At 36.6% G+C, this 24,553-nt stretch overlaps 1 protein-coding gene across 1 annotated transcript in view; it reads left to right on the forward strand.

Moving 5' to 3' along the window:
- Window positions 1–10,116, forward strand: part of LOC145979616 (uncharacterized) — a 132,022-nt gene extending 121,906 nt beyond the window's left edge. Inside the window, exon 3 of the mRNA XM_083112581.1 lies at window positions 8,486–10,116. Coding sequence (XP_082968707.1) covers window positions 8,486–9,907 — 1,422 coding nt within the window. The 3' untranslated portion in view covers window positions 9,908–10,116. The remainder of the gene's footprint in view (window positions 1–8,485) is intronic.
- Window positions 10,117–24,553: the final 14,437 nt, after the last annotated feature.

Raw genomic sequence — 24,553 nt, forward strand, 5'->3', positions numbered from 1 at the left:
ACTGCCTGCTAAGCAGAAAGTACCAAGAATTTATCACAGTTGATGGAGGATGATCGATACATACTTCTCCCAACTCCCGTGCCTCCAATGTTTCCGCAGACGGAGGAGGGTCTGTCGGAAGGAGCTTTCAGCCAAGGACGCTCTGTTTATTTCATACGCTAGATAGAAACCATTCAGGAACGAGCAGAAGGAATGGCGAATTGTTTCCGTCATGGCATCTCACAAATGAGGTTTATCAGCAACCCACAGGCTGCTCCGCTAACGCCGATCCCCTCCCAATATACGCCGGGACAGAACTCTTCATCATCGAAACGTGACAAGGGATACAAAGTTTCAGAAACCCTTCTGGAAACTTCGCGGGATGACCGTTAGGCATGGGAGGATAGGGGGGTGGGGGTAGAGGGGAATGTGATACCAATGTACGAGGGGAGAGTGAAAAGTTTTGAGCCGCGCAGAGATGGGGTGTTTTAGCTACAGTTTCTCATTTTGATTTCTCTACATGATCACATAATCTCTATATTTACCCCCCAGATCAAAGCACTTATGCATTCTGTGCTTCAATTTGTTCACAGTCATCTGGTAGAATGATTTTTCCTGAGCCTCACACCACTGCATGACCGCCTTCGTCTGTGTGGATGTGGGCCTCCCCGATGCCGCAGTGGTCGTCGCCTTGTAATCAAGGGATACCGGGTTCGATACCCGGTGGAGGCACAAATGGTTAGTTCATTGAACTCTCCAGCCTAACTATTGCCTATTTTTGTGGGATCAGGACTCATCTCACTAACAGGTCGCTAGGTGCCGTGGCTTGCCGCGAGTTGATAGCTTCCTGGAGATGAGGCCTTGCTCGAAAAGGTTTATTATCCAGCCCAGTCAGTCTGTGTTGGCTCTTCGGCGACTCATGGTCAAGCTCTGCTCCCGCAAAATAGTCTAGCATTTGCAAGCACACGGGTGTTCAGGAAAACAAAAATCTTCTACAGTGTGACCTACTGCGGTAGAACGGAAACGAGAGATAGCAATACCCCTCGGCTTACCAGGTAGATTATACGAAAAATGGCGTTCACCGTTTATTAGTTTCTCATTAAAGGTGATTAAGCAATTCATTAATTACTGCAGTTAACTTAGCTTAATTATATAATTAATTAAAGGATTAAAGTTGAATAAGCTTTAAATATTACAAGCTTGCATTAAATTCATATTGTTCTTTAGTTTTATTATTTTGCTAATAGGAAGGCAGATTAAATGTTACTTGAGTCGCAAACTAATGCCCTATTGTCCGCATATGTCAACACTGTTGTATTCCAGAAGATAAATATTTATGCAACATTTAATTGATGCCCTAAGAAAATGTGGTCCCATATTTCCTACTGGTACTTCATTAGAGGAAAAATTGAATGGTCACTGCCCTCCCTTTCCAAAAATTATAGCATGAGCTTCGAACCCAGATCTTCAGGGACAAGGTAGTGCAGTGAAGTTATATTAGAAGATATAGTGAGTTCGTTCTGTGTGGATAAATAAACTTGTTAAGTCGACACTAATTTTCATTGTGTATACCCGAACCCTGGGTGTACAAGATTTTCATATCTCCGGCGTGTATAAAGCTAGAGCACAATGGTAAATCTAAATACTGGTCCCCGTAGCCTGAGGAGTTGTGGGTACGTTAAACTATTTGGCGTTTCAGATTTGGTCGTCCATTAACCCATAACCCTCAACGCGGTGATGTCTCAAAATTTCAAAGTAACTACATGGCCTAATCGAAAATAAAGTTTACAAATAAGACTTTATTATCTTAAATATTTTGAACTTGTGATTACAGACCAAACTTGTCCACGACAATATTAATTTATTATAGTGACATACTAGGTCAAATATCAATGACAATGACAGCCATTTTATTACTGTACAACATTTTTGTTCATTTTCTATTGAAAATATTTTGTTCCAGTACTACGATACTACATTGTAATAGAGTTTTGTTATAATCCATTTAGCTGAACTTTTCGGTGGAGCAGATAATAAGTTTTCGGTTGTGGCTATGAAAGATCAATATTCGAATCGCCATTATTTCCAATTCACTTGTCTGTGGAAATCATTGGGTGTGATTTCTGCTACTAGTACATTTGGTTTTATAATTTACGTTTAACGTTTGTGTTTCTTTTATATACGTTACCTTTTTCCCAAGATATTTTTCAGTTCTCTTTGACTGAATAAACATTGTTATACAAGCCTAACATTTTCTGTATATATGTTCTACTATACAGGCCTTTCTTAGAGTTCACTTACGGCGGTTTAGGATCTTGTTATTTCAAAATTGCTTCCATATCTCTTTGTGTTCTCTGATAGCTTTGTAAGGTACAAACTGCCTTATATATATATATTGACAATATGTCAATATCAAGTCCTTTTACTTGCTTATTTCATGAAAGAAGGTAGAAATGTGTAGGTTTGCAGCATGTCCGAGTATCGCGCGTGAACTCCCTTTGCTGCTCCACGTCCCTGGGTGCGTGGATTCGCGTATTTCAGTTTCCTCTAACACAAACGAAACATATATGGAGACTTGTCAATAACACGATGAATGAAAATAACAATAAATATAATGAAACTTCCACATAAATACACAGGTAAATTACAAGGCGTAAAACACACTGCGCATGCACAGACTGCATGGCAACCAAATTAATGCGAATAACAATTCGTCCGAACAAAAAGGAATGAGTTTCTAGTCTCTTTAATAACATTTTACATCATAACCCTATTTTCTGAGGTCAACAGTGCTCGAATATAAGCAACTGTTCCTCTAAAGAATGAATGTAAACATTGTTGAATGCCAACAATTGGAAGTCAAGTGGAGGGATATTGACAGTTGAAATCAATATTCTTAGTTTCTCAGTTGCCGACCAGTGTGGCTACCGTGATGTAGTGTCGGTTTCGTTTTCATTGCTGCGTGTGTGGTTTTAGTCTTGTGTGACGAAATGCATAGTGCAAGTGGCGCTTATAACCGAAAAAAGTTTAATAAACATTTTTTAGCGTGACGTGTCTATATCTTAAAGTTTATAAGTGTGATGAATACAGAGCTTGCAATAGTGAAAGTAAAGTACCATTATAACAAAACTTTTAATAATAATAATGATGATAACAATATTATTATTAAGAATAATAATAATGGCAGGGCCTAATACAAAGAATAGCCTAGGGGCCCAAAATTTTATAATTCCCCGCCTGCATATTTCCAAATGGCTGACCAGATATTTGACCTTGACCCTGTAGCACTAGACAGTTTGCCCATGTGGCAGGCACTGGAACAGGAACGCGGACTGCAAAATCAATTTTATTTTATTTTATTTTATTTTATTTTATTTTATTTTTTGTTTAGCGTCGCTTTTCCGCTTTCAATTACTATTGCATGATTCGTTTTTATAAAGTATTTTAATTTTCAGATGTTATTCTCATGTGTAGTTGTAAATTATCTTGTTTGTGACCCCTGATGTATTAGGATTATAATGTAGTTGTTGCAGCAGCTCCAATACGTGCAGTGGTAGCAGTGGTGCAGTGGTAGCGTCATCGCCTTGTAATCAATGGGTCCCGGGTTAGATACCCGATGGAAGTACATAGTAGTTCGGATCCTACTTTAAACTTAAGGTCCCAATTAGCCTTTCTGTGCATAAAGTGGACTTAAAACCCAATCCAATATATGATTACTTCCTTTTGTCTTATAAAATTTGTTCCCTTGGCTGCTCTAAATAAATTTAGAAATATTTGGTTATGGGCAAATGCGCTCATAGTTAAGAACCAGATTTTTAGATACAGGTAAGAAAAATAAAGCTTGCGTTGTGTAGCTGCCACCTTGTTCCCTCTCAATAATCTCTAAAGCGGGCCATTCATTTACAAAGAAAATTTATAAGATTGAAATGCTCCCAGCCAATTGGCGAGACTCCGCGATTGCCAAAAGCTGGAGTCAAATAGTTGCACGCTTGCAGTTGGAAAAACAACGCCGCTCATTTTTCGTTGCGTTTTCTTGGATTCGCCCATTCATTGCATTCTGTAAATTTCTCGCGGCAAGACATGGCTCCTGTCGTTTCAAGACACAGAGCTGATTCTTTCGATGGTTTTTCAAATAGTGCCCCCCCCAAAAAAAAGAATCGGAGGAAGGTGTCCGAACCAAGTGTCTCAGAATAATAATAATATAACAATATGATAGTAATATAATAATAATAGTATCATAATAATTTAATAAATCGTGCGTCATAGCACTACAAAAATTGGACGAATAATCTCGGAAACATGCCGTGCAATTTACTCTGATCCTAGAACAGAGTATTTGAGGGGTGTAAGAGGTGCTCCTTCCACGTAGTGCACCCAATCGTCAACCTCACTTCCACGTAGTACACCCTGGACTGAAGACTAACGAGGCTGTGGCGACTGGCCCCATGGTCAGTATAATTTTGTTTGTGTTGTCCTGTTTTTTGTCCTTGTGTGTGCTGAGTGCCCGTTTACAGCATTATTTTTTTAACAGAAGTCAGAATAGTTTATGATTTTTAGTTATGCAACGTTAGAGTTGTTATTTGTAACGATAAGGGGCTGGTCCCCGTATAATGTGACGGGAGCAAAATAGCCTTAGTGCTGACGCACCCAAAATTTTAAATTCAAATCAAATCAAACAGAGTATTTGAAATAGTGTTCATTATTTTCTCATTCACATATATTTTAAGGCCTGTTGTAGTCATATTACAAATAGGCACTCTTCATGAGCAAACTAGTGTGTCGCGATATTACTAGTACTGGGTTTCAATCCCGTATGAGGTATGGATATTTGCGTGGTGTAGCAGAATATAACATGCTTAATTACATCATACATCACTTTTTGCAATCTAAAATTTTGGGTTCAAATATCGGATCAAGTACATGCTGATTTGTCGCTCATTCATTTCATGAAATCAACATAATTTTCCATCTAGATTCCAGCACCTTTGTACTTTGGGCCTAACTTAAGAGAACATGAATATTAGGTTCCAACAGAATTTTTTTAGAAACTTCTACCATTGTACATTTTAATAAAGATGAAAATTTGTGTGTGTGGGGGGGGGGTCCCTCCCTTGCGCCTTGCCCTGTCAATTTATGCCTATTGGTTCCAACATCCTACCGCAGCACCTTCTGGTAATATATATGAAAATACCAAAGTGTGGCTTGTGAGCTCCAGCCCTGATATTTTTGAGTCGATGACTTTTTTATATTTCTTCTGAAAATTGTTCGGAAGGAATTAATTTTCTCCACCACAAATTCCCTCATTGGACTCTGTTCCGTTGCATGACACATGTCAATACTGTCTACGCATGCCTGTCACTGTATTAATCATCTTTCACATTTCATATTAAGGTATGCATAAACACTAATAAAGTAAATCCCTCCAAAACTTGCGTTTTATTTTCAATCACCTCAACCAAACACCATAAAAACAGCGAGGCAAGCTTTGCGCACACGCGACTTGGCCAGACTGGTATAAAACTTCCAAACATTTGAAAAGCCAGAATCTTGTTGAAAACTGAAAGAATCTTGGAACTTGATCCCACTCGTAAGTTGCGAATCGCAACCGCCCTTCCACTTTCATATCTCTTTGGGACATTAATAAACCTGACGCGAGGGTCAACGACCTGGAGGGGGAGAAATGGACACATTCTTCCTTGCGATTCCGTGTTAGTAGCGAACGTGCTCTTAGCGAACATCGGAAGGAAAAGATTTGCAGGTGCGTGCTGTTAGCGAACACACAAACTGGCCCTGTCTTGTTTGTCCTTGAAAGTGGTCAACATGCAAGTGTTACCAGTGATACCTTATAATCATTTTGTGTTTGAAATTAGCTAATGAAGGTTAACTACATGAAAGTTTTTGTTAAAATATTGATATATTTCATCTTCCTTAAAATCAGCTGGGGATTTCCGTTACGAAGCCGTAGCCACGATTCTCGAGCTCCTGTATTATACAATAAATGAATGAATCACCACTGATCAGCTACAAAGAAGAATATAAAATAGGGTTTGCCTAAAACACGCACGCAAGCACAATAATAAATATTGGTGTCTTGTCTACTGAAGTAAACGTACCTTAAATTTTTCCTGGAAGATCGTATTAAAAGGAACAGAAAGATCCTCTCTCGCCCGTTTCCTACAATGTTTAGCTCTTTTCTTCACTTATATTTCGGTTGAATTAGTACCGTAACACTCTTTCTTCTTCATCTTGTTCTATCTTGCCCAGCCTAACCTAACCTAACGTCACTAATGACGACACGTCAGCCAGTCGGACACGCCAGCCAATCGGACTGCTTAAAACTGTAGTGGCAGCAATCACTACCTTCCATTTCAGCAATATTTGGTTCGTGTGAATGTACTTTTAAACTTTCCTCAAGTAGAAATTAGTCATTTGTCTTCAGTGACACCTTACATTTCATTTTCTTCTCTTTCGTACATAGCATGTCACCACGCCTTTCACCTCTCGTACTTTTCGATACTGGTAACAATCGTAAACCAAACACAAATTCTCGTACTTCGTTTTAATGAATTCTATTTCACTCATCTTGCTGGTTTCACAGTCGATTGAAGAATGATCAGGGGTGAGTCAGGTCAGGTCAAGAGGTACCAGCCAAAGAGGTGTTTCTCCACGCAAGTTGGCTTATCACTGGCAACACTTGCATGGTCACCAGTTTCATGGACAAATAAGACAGCACAAGTTTGCGTGTTCGCTAACAGCACGCACCTGCAAATCCTTCGGTAACTGTGTTCGCTAAGAGCACGTGTTCATTACGAGCACGTTCGCTAACAGCACGACACCCTTCCTTGCAAATTGATAGCCAGCTTAATTACCTTTCATCCATGCATCGCATCTCCATGTGTCATTAAAATTAAGTTCGTCTGTGGCAGGGTTGGCAAAATTTGTGTTTGTTTTAAAGAAATGAACAAACAGTATTATTTGTTTTAAACATGTTATAAATTTTTAAACAGTGTTTTAAACAATAACAGAAAAACATGTTTTATCAAATAAATCGTTTAAAACATAATACCAAGAACATTTCTTTTTCTAAAAATAATGATTAATAAGGAATATGCTAATCATCCAAAGCTGGATTGTGTTCTTATTATAAAGTAAACGCTTGACTAACTTCTTTAAAATACACATTGATGTTTATCTTAAATCTCGCTTGTAAGCTGATCCACAGTTTCCAGGCCCCACTCAGTTCACGTAGTTACTACTCTGTTTTCCGGAATTTGACATTTTATCGTGAATGCAACAAAATCTTGACATTAACAAGAATAAAAACTGTGTGCAGATTATGTTAAATGTGGAACAAAACTGTCTCATTCACATGGCATTCAATTTTGAAAATGTTTCAAGCACTTGTAAAAAGAACATAGCCAGGTGTTTTAAACAGCCCACGGGCATTCATCACGACATGACTCAGCCACTGAACATATTTCTATGCACAATAAACAAAATGACACGGATTGAATGAAAAGGCAAAGTTACAAAACACGCAAATAACCACAAACTAACAAACATCAAGCATCAAAATGTGTTTTAAACAACTCTGGAAAAAATATGTTTAAAACACTTTGTTTAAAACGTTTTAAACATTTGTGAAAAAACAAAGCCGTGCGATTTAAAAGTTTAAAATAGACTTTTTAAAATACTTTTGTTTTAAACATGCCAACCCTGGTCTGTGGGGACAGGTGGTGGCATTTGCAGTCTCATATTATTTTTCTTATTTATGACTGTAGAAAGCAGAATTATAGATATTCCCTATTTACTATATGACAAAGATGAGGAAGGATGTTTCTCTGTTCACCACCGCAAGCTCATGCTGTACGTTCCGTGACGGACCCTGTGGAGCTTTTCCCGATGTCTCTAGCTCGCTCTTGCATGAATATTTATTCTCCCTGTATATATTTTGCTGTAGTTAAGCAAATTTATAAATACCATTAGTTATGTGGCCACAGTATTATTGCAATGAATAACTACCATGACCCCTCAGCCACTGGGTTCCCAAGGGAAGTTCGTGGGGGTCATAACCTCCTCTCTTTTTGGCCTAGTATTTCTAAAAATAATAAGAACGTCAAAATAATATCATGATGATGGCAAAATGAGGGCTAACAATTAAAAATATACAGGGTGATTCAAAGTTTGCCACACATACATAGCACACTCACTGTTCTTCGTCATTGTCATTGTGTTACTTTACCTGAAAGCAGTGCAAGCTGAGAGGGTAAAATACATTGACATGTGCATTCAGAACAGCGGGGATCATATGGTTCTGTAACCACATAACTGCTTTGTATGATATGTATGGTGACTTTTGGATCACCCTGTGTATATATATGTAACCTCCTTTCGAAAATTCTGGATACGCCACTGCCCTCAGCCACATTTTTCCATTGGTTTCGTGTAAAAGTTCTGAATTTAGTTCTCTGCTGTTCTCTAAAAGCAATTTATTTTTATTTTGCAGATGCCAATGAAAGACCTTGGCCTGATTAGATTCTGGAGCGTCGTTACTTCTGGAAGGTCGGATTCTACCTCTAGCAGCTCAAAGAAGCAAAGGAGCGAATCCATCGAAATCCGCACCATAGATGGGCGAGAGGATGCCAAAGCAGAGGGCCCCGGCTGCTCCCTCCCGTTGCTGCAAGTGTGGCCCAGCCAGGATTCACCTCCCTACAGCGGGGAACGTGGGGAAGCGGACGGACAGAGTTTCGTATTCCCGCCGGAGAGCGGCGCCAGCGAACAAGACTTGCCATCTTCCGGACACCACGATTCGGGGATCGATTCGTTCCACGCCAGTCCGCGAGATGGCTTGTCTCCGGTCCCGTCGGCATTGCGCCGCCATCTTAAGTCCGGTCAGCGCCCCAGTTGGCCGAACGAACAGAAGCTCCTGGCCCCACCGGAACATCCGGGTAGGGTCAGGAGCCACAGCAACAGCCTTCATCCCGACGATGCTCGCTTCATCAGGCTTCCTGCATCTTCATCGGCGGACACCAGTGCCTCAAACAGCTCCCTGCAACTTCTGCCGCAATCCAGACCCGGGAAAGTAGGAAGCGAAAGTAGAGGACATCTTAATTTTCAGTCGTTCGAAGACTTAACCGACGACGGTTCCTTGTCGGGTCCAATAATGATGAAGAAAATTGTAGCCTCGCCCTCAGAGTCGCTGACATCTTCGCAGAGTAGCATCGATAGGCGGTCCATGATGGAGACTTTTCGGAAAATGGTCCATACAGAGGAAGATATGGATAAGCTCCCATCGTCGCCCGTAGAGGAGGCACGAGCTAGGTCTCCCCAAGGTTCCATCGTTAGCAGCAACGGACTGCAGTTCCTTCAGTGCAGGAGAGACAGAAATTGCAGGAGCTTAGAGGAGAAGAGGAACAGTCTGGATCCTAGGCACCTGTTTTTTAATTGGAGTCGCCGCTCCTCTGCCGAAGATCGTAGTGAATCCGTTGACTCGTGTTCGGGTGTGTCCGATCGCATGTCGTGTTTGTCTCTCGGAGACGATAGGATGCGACGGTTTTCCTCCAACAATTCTCTCCGAAGTGAAATGTGGACAGACGAAAGGAGAGCTTCGAGGCAGTTGTCCGTCATCAGCACGTCTCCCAACCGCTACTCCCTCTTGGACAGCGTGGACTTGGAATATATGCTGCGCAATGCAAGAGGCAGCATCGGTCCTTACAGCATATCTGAGTCTTTTCACAAGCTCACTTTCACTCAAAGTTTGGCGTTCCCTGAACTGGCTCGTGGTGAACGGGAAAAGCAACGCAGGGCGTATCCTCACAATGAGACTGAGATGAATCTGAATGCTTTTGCAAAAGTTATAACTGTCTTGGTTCTTGTTCTAGTTAGTATGTTAGTCTGTGGGGTCATATACAAGTTTCTCAAGATTTGAAACTAATTAGGATGATGATTTAGTATTTTCTTCTTCCTTTTTGAAATGCATTAATTCGTGGACTATCGTTCGTGAAATAAGATGACACTCCATTTTAACATATGTGCAAGTTCTAACTTCATTAACTCCGGAATCCATTCGTAGACGTGGATTGCTCTTGTTTCTGTGAGAAGTAGGCAAATATTCTTTTATGAAACGTACAAACGAAATTTTACGATTAACTTGGGTTGTTGTTTTCATTCCTATTATTATTAATATATTGATATAATTATAACCAAATTTAAAGTGTCCCTCCGGTGGTATAATCGTAGGGCGTATGACTACCACGCGGGAACCCGGGTTTGATGTGTGGCATATGGGGACCAAGTTACTGATCGATAAACAGTGCATTCTTTTAACTTTTTGATTAAAGTTTTATTATCAACGTTACTTGTTGTTAGAAAGCAGATTTTCTCGCTGGTTCTAATTAGAACCGGATTGACAACGTAACACCTACAATTCATTCGGTCTAACTTGGAAGTTAATGAATATAAAGAATATTACCTATTGTATTTTGAACAGTAGATAAAATTTGACGCCTCTAAGCAGGCCCTTATTTACATGTACGTTTGCAATGCCTAACCAGATAAATTTTAATTATAACTAATAGGTCACGTTACTTCAGATGGTTAGTTATGTTTATGATATTTTGCAACATCCGTCTGACAGTTCACGTGGTCACGTGTCGTCACTAAGGTGTCCTCTGTCAACCATTCGGAAATAAGATACTCAGATTTATTTTTGAAGGATTGCTTTCGTTTAATTACAAAGCCATCAACATATTTATATGACTGACTTGATCGACTATATATGAAATAGTATAGCCTTATAAAGTAACTTGCCATATGAAAATATAATGTAGAAAATAATTTAGACCTAATATGTAGACAACATATGTGAAAATAGTGTATTTCTTCTGTGCTGAAGAAGAGAATTTGAAAAAAAAACCTTATTGTAAAACGCTAACATGAATTATAAAATGAGAATATTTACACATGAATAACTCCAAAGCATTTCAAAAAGGAAATTTTCATCCTTCAAGCTTTAAATGCTTATATACAAAAAAACGATGCAATGAGATAACAAGTAACATTAATATCGGCCTATCTTCTCTATTTCTCTGGTGCTATACATCTTGCCTTTCTTTATGTAACTCTTTTCAGGTCCAGTTTATACAATTTTTAAGATACATATCGCATTTGTATTTTTACTATTACTAAAGGTTTAAGTGATACTCTTATCTAACACATGTTTTCTTCCATAAAATTTAAAACACACTACGCAAATTATATGGTAGAATCTTTTTTCTAAAATAAAATACAGCAGTGCCTAGAAGATTTTCAGATGACTGTTATTTATCACTGAACGTGTAGAGAACTACATAAAAGTATGAACTTGAGGCGAGAGAAACTGAATATTTAGTGAATTGTTATAACGGGTTCCAGGCGCACTTGTATACATGTTTTATTAACGGTTGAAGTACTACATTGTTTCTCTTGTTCATAAAATATTTTGGACAGGATTATGCTGGTTCATCTTTGAAACTACTTAAGCATTGTAACTGCTCACATTTTACATAAGAGCACGGTTAGTTATTTATGAATTTCTGAAATCGTCAGATATTGCACTGTTAATATTGTACATACATTGTAAAATATCATTAACAAGACAGTATCTCAACAGTGGTTGTATTCCGATTGTAACATTCATATTCCAAATGTCACTTTGAATTACACTGCTCATTCAATCTTGTTACAGTAGTAAATCTGATTTTCCTATTGATATATTTATAGGGTGACCAAGTAGAACCTCAGTTGTTGAGTAAAATTTTGCAGACCTTATCTATATATTTTAGAAGAACGAGACTTAAGCCAAACAAAGTCTTTAGAATAATAGCGTTATTTATGGAACTTTATGAAAAACTCATGAAAATGTTTGAATTTGTTTGTTTTTGAATATCCGCAAATTTGAGCCGATGTAGTAACATTGAAATCTTTTTATGACTGTAAAGCACTGATGTTGACAGATGTTATGTTTTGAGAAAATTTAACTTCTGCTTCTATTTTATTGCAAGCTTGTTTTAGGTACAAATTCTAGTTTAAATTCTCGCATGAGGAACGTTATTTGGCAAGACAAGCAAATTCATCTCTTCATTTTTGCGTTTCTCTGTAAATGTTTCTTACAGTTATATTAAAACATTTGGCGCTATGTTATTAAAATGCAAGTTGTTTGCTCAATTTCCATCAAGTCAGAGTAGAAATTTCGAAAATCACAAATTGCGTTTCTGGTGCAGATTTGCTTGCTATAGTGTATCCCCCAAACACCCATTTTCAAATAATGAAGTAGAGATAGCCGATCGAAATGCACATATTGTTGACAATTAGGCTGAAAATTAAATGTGTATTCTCACTCATGGAATGCACGTTCGGTATATTTCATCATCTATAATCTATTTAAGAAGCATTCCACATATCAGCACCATATAGAACTTCTGGTACATCTGATACATCTGGTACATCATTAACTCAAAAAAACAGTATGTTACAATCCTCCAAGCTATGTGTATTTAATCTCTGCGTGTTTTTTTTCCATTTCCTGATTGATTTTGTGGTTATTCCTAGCATTCTCAATTGCTCAGTGTCTATTTAATGTTATTAATCAACACACATTCTCCACCTCAATTTTTTCCTATAAACTCTTGATCTCCGTCGGAAGATTCACAAACATCAGGATATTTGTTGCAAGTAGTTCCCTTGATGCAGCGTGGAACTTTTGTAGTCAAAACATAATTATCTGACAAATCGAAATCAACAACTGATATTTTACGTACATCCCTTGGCAACGTATACGTGATTTCTATGATGATACCATGACGTTACGTCGATCATTCTTAACTTATTCACTGTAAAAACGTTACAGTATATAACTATATTATTGCTTGTTATAAAATTTATTTTCTTAAAAAGACATAGAATTGACAGTTTAATTTATCATGCATGCATACATACCACAAACACGCACTCATATATACAGCTGCATTGACTATCAAGGAATGTTACAATTGGTTACGTAAACATTAAAAATGTGTTAATATAATAAATACTGCAAACTGAAAATTGATATGATCTGCATATATTTGAAACAAATGTCTTTATAGTACAAAGAGGTTTATACTGACTTGATGTACAGAAATATATACTCGTATTATATGTATATGTATGTAGTAGTATTATATTCATTATTGTAAAGAACCACACACGCAGACAGAAAAATACATAATTCCATACTCAAAAATACGTATAATTTAATTTCATGTGGATAGATACATATATCTCTAAAGTTGATAACACAATTATAGCTATAAATGAATTGCTTTATAGAACTCTTTTCTTGGGGCAAGTAATAAAATATTCGCAGTTCCTGTTCTATAAATAATATAAATCTATGAGTAAATTTAATAAGCATGGTTTAATTGTATTATCCAAATATTGATATTAAACTTTCTACATTCATATTACTTAGCATATGGTACAAATTTTCTTCTTTCTGCAGACAGAATGTATGTTTTAGAAGAGCGAGTATGAGATAAATTATGTATTACAAAGTAGGCAATTTTGAATCAATATCATACTACTTTAAACACATCAAGGTTGCAGATGATGTAAGTGACGGTTTTGAAATGTAAATAAAATACAAATAGCTTGACTCTACTAATTGTTTTATAACCATATTACACTGTATCTAAAGCATTTAACTGAAAATATATCGAATAATTAATTTTTGAGTAATATTTATTTATTTATTTACATAAATGAACCCAACAGGCTGATGGCCAGTTAGAGAGTTCATGTTACATAATGGAACAGAGATACAGGTTATCATACATACTTCAGTGGGCGTTATTTGAATCTGTTTCATTACAGCGTTTTTAAATTGTTATATGGCATACAGAATAAATCAATATTTTTGTTACGCTTTTCTTAGGCATTGTAGAGGACACTCATTCTCCAGATAGGAGATCTTTTGACAATGTGTGTTAGCCCTCTATTCACAAAAAATGTTTGTGATTAGGTCGTGTTTTTTTGTTTGGAACGCCTAATTTCAATTGTGACATCCAAAGAGGAGAGGGAAGTTTGCCATTATATATCTTCCAGAGCAGCAGCCGGTTGTGGACTGTCCTTCGATCGTCAAGCCTGTGTATTCGGAGCTTGTCTATTAGATTATTGTAGGAATCAAATCTGGGATAAGTACCTTCAAGTTTGTACTTCACGTAACTTAACATTTTCAATTGTACTCGCTCTATTTTTGTAGTCTGTATTATGCTGTCAGTGTTCTACTATGTATGCTCAGAACAAGAATAAAGTAACAGAAATCCCCCCAACCCCTCAAAGAATATATGTCCAAGAGTAATGCATACTTTTAAGTAATTATTGAAAGGCTGCGTCTACAACAATGAAAAACCATCTCACGGACCCAATATTCAAAACTAGATTCTTTACATATGGTCATATAAATGCTTCCAGATATAGTGTAGTATGGTAATAAAACCATTCACCAAAAGTATATTACTTGTATGTTATTTTAACTTCGATTTATCTGCGGCAAACGTACAAACAATTGTCCATAGATAGTAGTAACCATGATAAAAAAATATTTTCTTTAACGAGGGTTTAGTAAAAGAAAGTCAGTTCAGTTCAGTTCACAAAATAAATTAAATGAGTTCAAATTAAATCAAATCCACAAAAATATATAGTAAATGTATTCGTATATCTTAAAAGTATATTATTTTAATCAAAATAATAAAATCACTCTGTTGCAAATATGACAAGGAAGTCTAAAATAGGTAATGTATTTATGTGGATGCCTGTGAATATTGAGGAAATAATTAAGGCAATTATGCCCAGGAAAATGTACTTATGAAATGTTTGTGTAATGGGTTAGAAAGTTATGAAGAAAAGTCAAAGAATTTTTTAAAATCAATTCCAACTTAAAAATAAAAGTAATACTCTCAATTTAATTAAAATAGTATGAGAAATCTGTACAGAGTAAATGATTTGCATACTCATTTCTATAATTTCAACATACATTACCAGCAGCAACCACAATGGATCTTTTCACATTAATTTAGAAAGACGAAATTCGTTCTATATTGTTATTAAGTTGAATTGGCTTTGAATGATTTCATTCATTCACTAATGCTGATAACTTAATAACTTGCTTCTAAAATCACTCAAGACTAAACTGTATAATCAAGAAATATAATGCGAAAAATTTCACAAACTTTCGAATAATTAGTTTTTATATATAATTTGGATAACTACAAGTTTTGATCATATTGTTGTATGTTCTGAAATACGTATATGGCATATACTATAGATTGAATGCAACACATATACGTTGTTGAAAAATTGTAAATTTTATTATGTATTGTATCTGCATTTTATGGATTCAATTTATAATAGTTAAAAGTATAAATACTTGTGTTTGCATATTTAATATATTCCAGGAGAGAGGCAAGATAATTTTTGTGACCTTTACAATACTCTTAGAAGTCCTATTAACCTCATCTAAACTTTGTTACTTGAAACTGTAAATTCATTGTTTGTATTAAGTATGTATTATTCTGAAAGTGAGTTAGAGAATATCTGTTTCAACAGGGTGGGTATTTCAAGAGCAATTTCGATTATGAAATCTGACTATGTAATGTAAATTTATATTTTCACCATAGGCAAAGTTGTGGTTTCAAATATTTCTAAAAGAACGTTATTGATAATTATGTTAATGATAACATATATACTTACTTTTAAGGTGGTATATTAGCATACAAATTCAAGTTTGACTCATCAAATTGTAGGATAAAATATTGCTCAACACAGATTGCTGTCAGGACGTCTATATGCGTGCGTGCGTGCGTGTGTGTGTGTGTGTGTTTGTGGGTGTGGAATGAGACAAAAAATGAAACAGAAAATGTTCCTAAAGTGATAAATAATCCACCAGTTACTAAGTAGCTAAAATCTAAGAGTGAACTGTAAGATATGGCAAACTAAACTTTATTTTCAGTAATAATATCGTGAACAACCAGAAAATATTTCAACATCAAACACAAATACTTGTTCTGATGCTATTATCAGTTTTCCATTTTTTGTAATATAAAAATAGACAAAGTTTGTTGTATGAATCCCCTCAAGGCCAAATATGTCTGCCTGAAAACAGGTTATTCCTTATTGAAACTTCAAATTAACCTGATTGTATTGAAAAGAATATTATACTTACTTAGTAAAATTTTAAACTAGTATGAGCTTGGTATATAATCTGTGGTAAGGAAATTCAATTTTAAAATATAAATAACAAAAACACTGGTGCTTGTTACAGTAGAAGTATTTTTATAATTATAAATTCGCGCATTGGAGAACAGAATAATATTACAAATATTATCATAATTGATAAATTATCTAAAACTACTATATTTACCATAAACACATGTTAATATGATTTTTTTTCATACTTGTACATAAGCATATGCAGCCGATTGTTCACGTAAGGTATTTTGTATTAAATTTGACAATAAAGAAATTTTATTCTTCTTCCGCAGCACTTTATTAAAATCCATTTTTTTTCTCAATTGCCTATAATGTTGACTTGTAGGTAAAAATTAGAAGGTGTACTTGAAACGAAACATTACGGAGACAGGATGTTCTCATCGGTTTGGAATGCAGACCTTACAAATTCCATTACTTGCCTCGTCCGTGGGAAGGTACCAGCCTGACAGACGGATATGAATCGACAGGTATTGGAATTTGTATAGCGAAGCAACCGAACCGATCTGAGAAGATCCGAAGGGAATTTCGGGATCAGTATTGGATTTGGTTTGTGCGAGTGAACACCGAGGAAGATAGAGCGCAGGTATGTACCTGGAGGACGGAGGCGTCACTCCGAACATAGAATGGTCTGAGCCTTGTTACAAAACCTCTCGCTAGTACCTTTTCTTACTTACACCCCGGTAATAAAATAATAAGACAAGGGAAGGGGGAAACATGGTTGGAGGCACCGGCCTTTTTTTTTTTTTTTTTTTGTAACTTTTAGTTGTAGGTGCGAGTTCCTTATAGGAAATATGTGCTTCAGAACGTGGGTTAGGAATGCTAAGGAAAAATGAACACGAATTAGACTTATCTTTATCGAGGATTCAACAGCTGGCGGAACAAACGGTTCCGATTTCACCGTCTCGTCCAGTCACCAGGGCAAGGTCGCGATACATACAGTAGTTTTCCACCAACACTGCACATTCCACGGACTGTGTTGCCATTATTCCTTCCACCGTTGTCAACAATACTGAAGTCATGGCATTGAACATAACAAATTTTATTCAAGTTTAAAAAGTTTTCAGGGGCAAACCCCTTAGACGTTGATCAATTTTTCACAACTTTTGAAAATATGGCGGATGCATTAACTTGGACCACTGCAAAAAGAAAATATTTCTTGCCTTTATTCTTCACTGGAATCGCTTTAGATTTAATAACGGGAATAAAATCTCAACCAGATTATGCAAATAAGGAGTATCAAACGCTCAAAACAGAAATTACCAACACTTTTAGGGACATTGGTCAACCTCTCCTGGTTGAAGATTTCTTAAAGGAACAAGTCCAACAAATTCAGGAAACCCCGCAAGCTTACATCTTGCGTAAGCATGCCTTGATTCAGGGGCCTCCCCCATGGCGCAGTGGTAGCGTCGTCGCCTTGTAATCAAGGGGTCCCGGGTTCGATACCCGATGGAGGCACAAGTGGTTCGGATCCCACTTTAAACTGTAGGTCCAGTCCCGATTAGTCTTACTGTGCATAAAGTGGACTTAAAACAACAACTCAAACCAAACCATGCCTTGATTCAGAAATATCTCCCCCAAGCATCCGTGGATCAGGTAATTTATTACATTGTGAGGGGACTGCGTACGCAGTACCTTCAAGTAGCTTCCGACAAGAATTTTAATTCGGTGAATGAACTTCTACGGTTCATCAACAACTTACAAAGAAAACAAACCCTTTTGGAAGAGCAAGCGTACATAGAAGCTAGGGAATTAGCGGCGCTTAAATATACTCAAGGTCGTCGATTGCATCAACAAATCAGATAGGATTGCAAAACATAGTAACCCAACCTCCCATAAAAGAACCTCAAACTAGCTCAAATAATCTACAGGAAATAAACAGTCAACTGCAAACAGGAAAAAACTTTGTAACACAAGATCAATTAAAAGATTTGGAAATTAAAATGAATGAACTCCAAATTAATCATTTTCAGAATAGTGCACAAACGTTCAGAAATAGATCACAGCCTACTAGAACTAATAACAGATTTCCTGCATGCCAAAGATATAACGGTAGGAATAGTTCACATTCCCAAAGAAGTAACAATTTTTATAGATCAAATAATTCAAACAATGGTTACCAACGTGGGAACAGGGGGACGTTCAAATTACCATAGAGGAGGTTATAGGCCATTTCAGAGACAACACCCTCAACAAGCTCAGAGATGGCAACCCTGCCAAAACTGTTGCCCTCAACGTGAACAACATACAGCCCAGCAAAATAATCAACAAGTATATTACAATCAGACAGGTTCATCGGAACAACAATCACCTAATGCCTCTTTAAACTATTGAAATCCTATGAACGTGGGAACGGTCGTCAGGGGAAAAGTTCGCATACAGTTCCCATAATTAAACAGAATAATCTTAGTTTTCTAGAAGCAACAGTGAATAGGAAATCTTGTAAAGTACTTGTAGACATAGGTGCAAATTGTATATAATAAATGACAACTTGGTTCCAACAAATGCAAAAAGCATAAACGTAAATTCAACCATAGCAGGAATAAGTAAAAATTCCATAACTGTCAGACAAATTGCCTTCATACGATTCCGAATTGGTGGGAAATTTTACTGTCACCAACTAAGAGTAGCCAACTTTGCAATATTTCTTCTTCCTGAATGAAAACGCTCTTGATTTTTTTCATTCTTTCACATTCCATAAAGTAAAGATACCCTAAAGCAGTAATAAAATATATGAGTAGACAAAAAATGTTAAGTAGAAATATGAATGTTGAAAATATTTCAAGTATCTTCGTTCTGAATTTGAAAATAGGAAAATGTATGTGCATTGTGAAACACTGAACAGGTTCTCATCCACCTGGAAAGAATTGCGGTCACATTTTAATGCAAGATGGCAAATTTATGGTGATTTTATGCGAAATGTTTAGTAAAGATACCTTGCACAACACCAAACGATTCTGCAAAGTGTGTCTTTTCCTTGGTTCTTGGCGAAAAATGGTTGGAAACTCAGGCACAATGTTGCTTCAACCTGAGATTAACGTGATTTAATTAGCTCTTTGTTAGCAATCTCCTGGAGTAGTTGGTTAGCTAACTGCATTTCCGTTTTTTTACTGTTCTCGTCAAGATCGAAGAAACATCATAGGTTCAAATCCCACCCTTTCCTTATTATTTTTCCTTTTTATTTACCGAGTACGAAGTGTTCTAATATCGTAATATAATATTATATGATATTACTGTCAATTTTTATGCGATGCATGCTCAGTGGAGCAAGGTGGGGGAGGGGGGGAGGGCAAGGACAGTTTCTTTCCCTTGGTAGATAATGTTTAGCATAGTGCTGGGTCATCTGCCCCTCCACACTCCATAATCGTCGCCACTGTGCATGCCTCAAGTAATGCTTCTACTAATGTTTTTAATCTTTCAGTGATTGGCAGGATTTTAGGAAATACTTTTCCTTTCATTCAGCTGTTATAAGTTAACACATATTAAGAACTTACATGTCAAATTTCTGCATCCGGAAATGCTGGAAATAAATCGCATAAATATCAACGGAAATATCCAAGAAACGTAGATAAGCATTCTCGTCCAAAGCCGTTTACTTTGAAACGTTCTTTAGTCAAAAGAACATGATTTAACTAAAAGAACAAATAATAAGTTCACATAAGACTCGAAAGCATACACATGATGCCTCTCAGGGTATGGGGTAATATCTCTCTTCGTTGTTCAAACCAAATAAAAATCAAAGTTAAGTTTGCACTAAGAAAAAGGAAGTCTATTTTACTTCTTTGCAAACTAAATACTTATATTTCTAACATATTTATTTATTTACATTTTACTTCGGATTACCGCTAAGCAGTTTTTCCCATATCTATATTTCTAACATATAATCCATGTCACTCAAACAAATTCATCTTCTTACAATTCAACTTGATCACTATATTTCAAAAACCCAGTCCGCACTCCTAAGTCAAGACAAAAGACACTCGTAATTCCCATGGTAACAGCTCTTAACAAGATAATTATATACAGGTTAGTCACTATCCTGACATTATCAGTGATAGGTAAATTACAGTAATTAATATTACAAAAACAATAAACATTTGCACAAGTGAAAAGATAATTAATAACAATAAATATTTGTGCAATGGGAAAGGACGTGTCAACTTCCCGAAAAAGAGTTTGCAAAGAAGTAGGTTTGAACCAGTAGTATAATTGATGATAATATAAACCCGAGAAATGATGAACCCCCCTCAGGCAGATTTGGCTACACTTAAAACTTGCTCAACATGCCCATATGAGCTTTTTGCTCAAGTGTGGAACCCTGTCTAATCCAAGATTTTTGTAAAAATACCTCGGGAAGTTCCTGTGAAATGATGAGCCCCCTCAGATTGATTTGTCCACACTTACAAAAGGCACTTCTGTCAGATTGTTGTCTATAAGCTTGTTAAAAATATGCCCTTTTGATATTTTTTTGCTCACACCTAAAACTAGGCCAAGATACACACACACACACACACACACACACACACACACACACACACACACACACACACATATTTACTTCCGGTCCACTTCCGGTTTAAGTTCAATTGGGCACCAGACTCAACTTGCATATCTAGTATTAAGATAATGTAATTCTTCTAGAATTGCTCTGTGACTCTCTCATTTCTTACATCATAAACATATGATTTTTCACCTATGAGAATAACACTACATATGGTGTCATCAGGGAGTGTATCGTGGAATTCACAGATAATTTTAATGTTTGTCCTGTCATTAACCACAACTTGTTTCCTTTTTGAAGTGTTGATGACAAACATGGGTCTCTGTACTTTGAATTCATCTGGTGTGTAATACATGTCAGTATTGCCAGTAGTGACCCTTTTGTATGCTGTAAATGCTTCATATAATTTAAGGAAATCATCCTTGGACATGTCTAAATTATAATTTTCTCTGGGGAACACCTCATTTCTGCCATTTTTAAGATATATGTTCTTGATGTTGCAGTTATCAAATCTACTTGAATTTTTTTCCTGATTATTGTGTCTTCCAGTCTGAAACAGTACCACCACAAAATCCGGCATGTCATATTGTATACTGGAGAATGAATTTGTAGCATCAAACTCATAATAAGTACCAGTGGCAGGCTTCTGTACACATTGATATGTATAAAATTGTAAAGGTACTTGTGGATTTTTTATTATATCTGCTTTGTATTTAAGAGCATAACTGGCTTCATATTCAACAACCGGGATTCTTAGCTCCATAGTCTGAATAATGCACTTGCCTTCATCAGGTAGGGTATTAGGCAGAGCTTCCCCTGTAGAGTTTAATGTACTGTACCTCATCAAAGCATTATTATCATTGGCAGCTCTTCTAAATGTAATTCTTAAACCACCCTTCCACATAATGTCTTTGTAATCTGAGAAGAATCCTGGCAACAGGCGCATTGGAAACAGCACTGTGTGGCTCTTAGATATAATTTTATCACCAGCCTCAAATCCACCTATTTTGTAGTAAGAAGCCTCAGTTTTGGATAATTTTAGTGTGGCCAAAGCTGTGGAGGTAATGCTGGGATAATCCACTCTGTTTATAACAACACCATGCTTTCTGATCTCAATTTCAGAGAACAGATGCGGCACAAAATTGTCTACCAATCTTATATTTGAATTTGCCGGATAATCTGTTCCATCGAGCTTTACAACATCAAATTTGATGTATAGATCTGCTCTGTGGGGGTGTATAAAGCCATCCCCTACATCAAGATCAACCTCAATTTCTGTGTTGGGTTGATTTAAATTTGCAAATGTCCTCCTGTTTGGGGGGAATGATTGTAGCTCATAACTCTCAATATTTTCCATTTTTTTTGTATGTATTTTTATTTAAATATTAATCTCTATGATTGCAGTTGTTGTGGCTCCAGCAAAATCAACTAAATCTTCTTTTTCATTAGTGACCATCAATTCAATGTTATCTATTCTATTATGGCACACAGGAAAATATAATGTTGGTGATGGAGTGTAGATGATGGGCTCCATAAATTCAGAATTAGGTTTAAATGTTGCATTGATGTCAGTTTGTTTGTGAGTGCCTATGCCATTTGATTTGGTGATCATACCCTCGGCCACATTACAGTGAATATTTAGAGTCTCTATGGCTTAGAATTTAGGTATATTAATAGCAGTGTGTTTGATGGCTAGTTCAAGTTTTGTGTTGTTCTCAAATCCTAACAGCTCTCCTATAGTACCCAGATCCACTGTTTCTGTAGCAGATACAATCTCTACTCTGTGAGTGACAGAATTTTGAGTTAATACTATACCTCTGGGTAATTGAGCATTTAGAGTGGACAGATTATACTGCCCTGGAGTGATGATAATTTTTTGATCCCCTACTGCAATTTTGTTGTTGTGGTGTGTAATATTAGGGATCAAGTACATGCCATAAAATGCTCTGAGAGCTATTGTTTTGGGATATACTATATCATCATGTAATCTAAGTTTCAATATTGAATTTTGGCTGGTGAGATGGAATACCCCCATGATGTTTCAGATACCACAGGGCTTTTTGAAAATTTTCAATTGATGGTTTATTTATTTGAGACATATATCTAAGAACAGATAAACACAAATGTCCACTATTAACATCTTTGAAGTTTTGAACACGGGCATTATTGTAATAAAGATTAGCTGATTTTAGATATTTTATTAAATTTTCAGGTGGAACACCTCCAAATGAATCAAACACAAATGCCTCATTGTTTAAATATTTAAGATAACAAATCCAGTGAGTGCCCTGATTTTTGAACTTATCCAAATTAACAATGCCACACTCTTTGTTGAGTGGTTGCTCTGGTAAAGAATCAGACATGTACACACCTCTAAAATTTTTGATGCCCAGTGGCTTGATTAAAGCTTCAATATCTTGGTTTGTAAGCGGCTTTTGTTTTTTTTAAACTTATTCATGGCTCTCTTAACACCTTTGCCTTGTTTCTCCATGGCCAGATTATGGCGCTTCAATTCATCTAATTCTGCCCTATTCTTCTTGGCATCTATTACTGTTTTTGCTATGGCAGCTGATCCCCCAGCCAAGCTCCCAACAGCCCCCAAAGCTGCTAAGATGGCCGGGATAGTAAATATGAAACCCCCCACATGTGATTTTTTCCTGGATTGTTGTAATTTTTTTAATTGGGGGGGTACTAAGCAACAATTTCATACCATGGCCCTTTGCAAGACAAGAATTTTTTTTCTTGCGCTGCTTTTTGATTAAAAGACTATCAATAGTTTTAAGAGATTTAAGACCTGCATAAGGTATTTGATACATAACACCCTTGGCCTTCATTCTAGGTTTATTATATACATATTCACAGCCCCCACCCCAGTTTTTGTTTGGTGTTCATAGCTATGGCGGTTCCCAATGCTGCTATTTTTTCACTTAAAGAAGCATCTTTGCTTACAAATCTACCAAATGCAGCCTCTTCTAATTTCTTGTCTGCAACATGTCTCTTGTCAAGATCAGAATGTGTGTTGTATGCTATGTCATGGTCTCTACAAGCAGCATCTAGGGGATTAACACCAGGATCCCCTCTGTTTAATATATGGTCCAATTTTGTACCGGGACCACAATACTGATAGCCTGGAATATGTAGTTCAAATGGCAGCTTGTTTATAATGTCATTAACCAACCCCCGACCCTCAGAAATATTCCAAAATTTAGGTGGTAGAGTATTTATAATTTTTATAAGATATCCAATCCCCTTAGTGTCATTCACTATAAAATTAGACAATTTTGTGCTTATCATGTCCATAATTCCAACCTTTTCATTGTAAAAATTGTGGTTGCCATTATTTTCCTCCCCAGCTATCACCAATAACCTATCTACAAGTTTCCTGACATCATCAACCCACACAAATTCTTTAGGCAGGGTGTTGTATTGTTTGATTCCACTGCCAGTCTTGAACTGTGACCATATGGGCTTGATTAAATTGTTGTATTTTGCTCCACTGCTAGACTTGACTCTTTTTTGTGTGGGATCATTGTTCTGGTATAGAGCATCTGATTTTATTAATATTTCTTTGTAGTGCTCATAATCTTGATCTGTATAGCTGCCAGGCCTTTTCCTAGTCATCAGTTCTCACAATCCAGGTGTGCCGGGATATTTAACAAAACCACCTTTCTCTCCAAGATGAGATTCTGAATATACAATTAGATCATCTCCCATAAATGTTACTCTGAAATTGCCAATTCTATGTATGATGCTACCATCACGCTCTGTGTCAGCATATAAGCCAAAGAC

The sequence above is a fragment of the Lepisma saccharinum genome, chromosome 26 (genome assembly GCF_977018435.1).
Source record: "Lepisma saccharinum chromosome 26, izLepSacc3.1, whole genome shotgun sequence".
In the NCBI taxonomy this organism is placed as follows: domain Eukaryota; kingdom Metazoa; phylum Arthropoda; class Insecta; order Zygentoma; family Lepismatidae; genus Lepisma; species Lepisma saccharinum.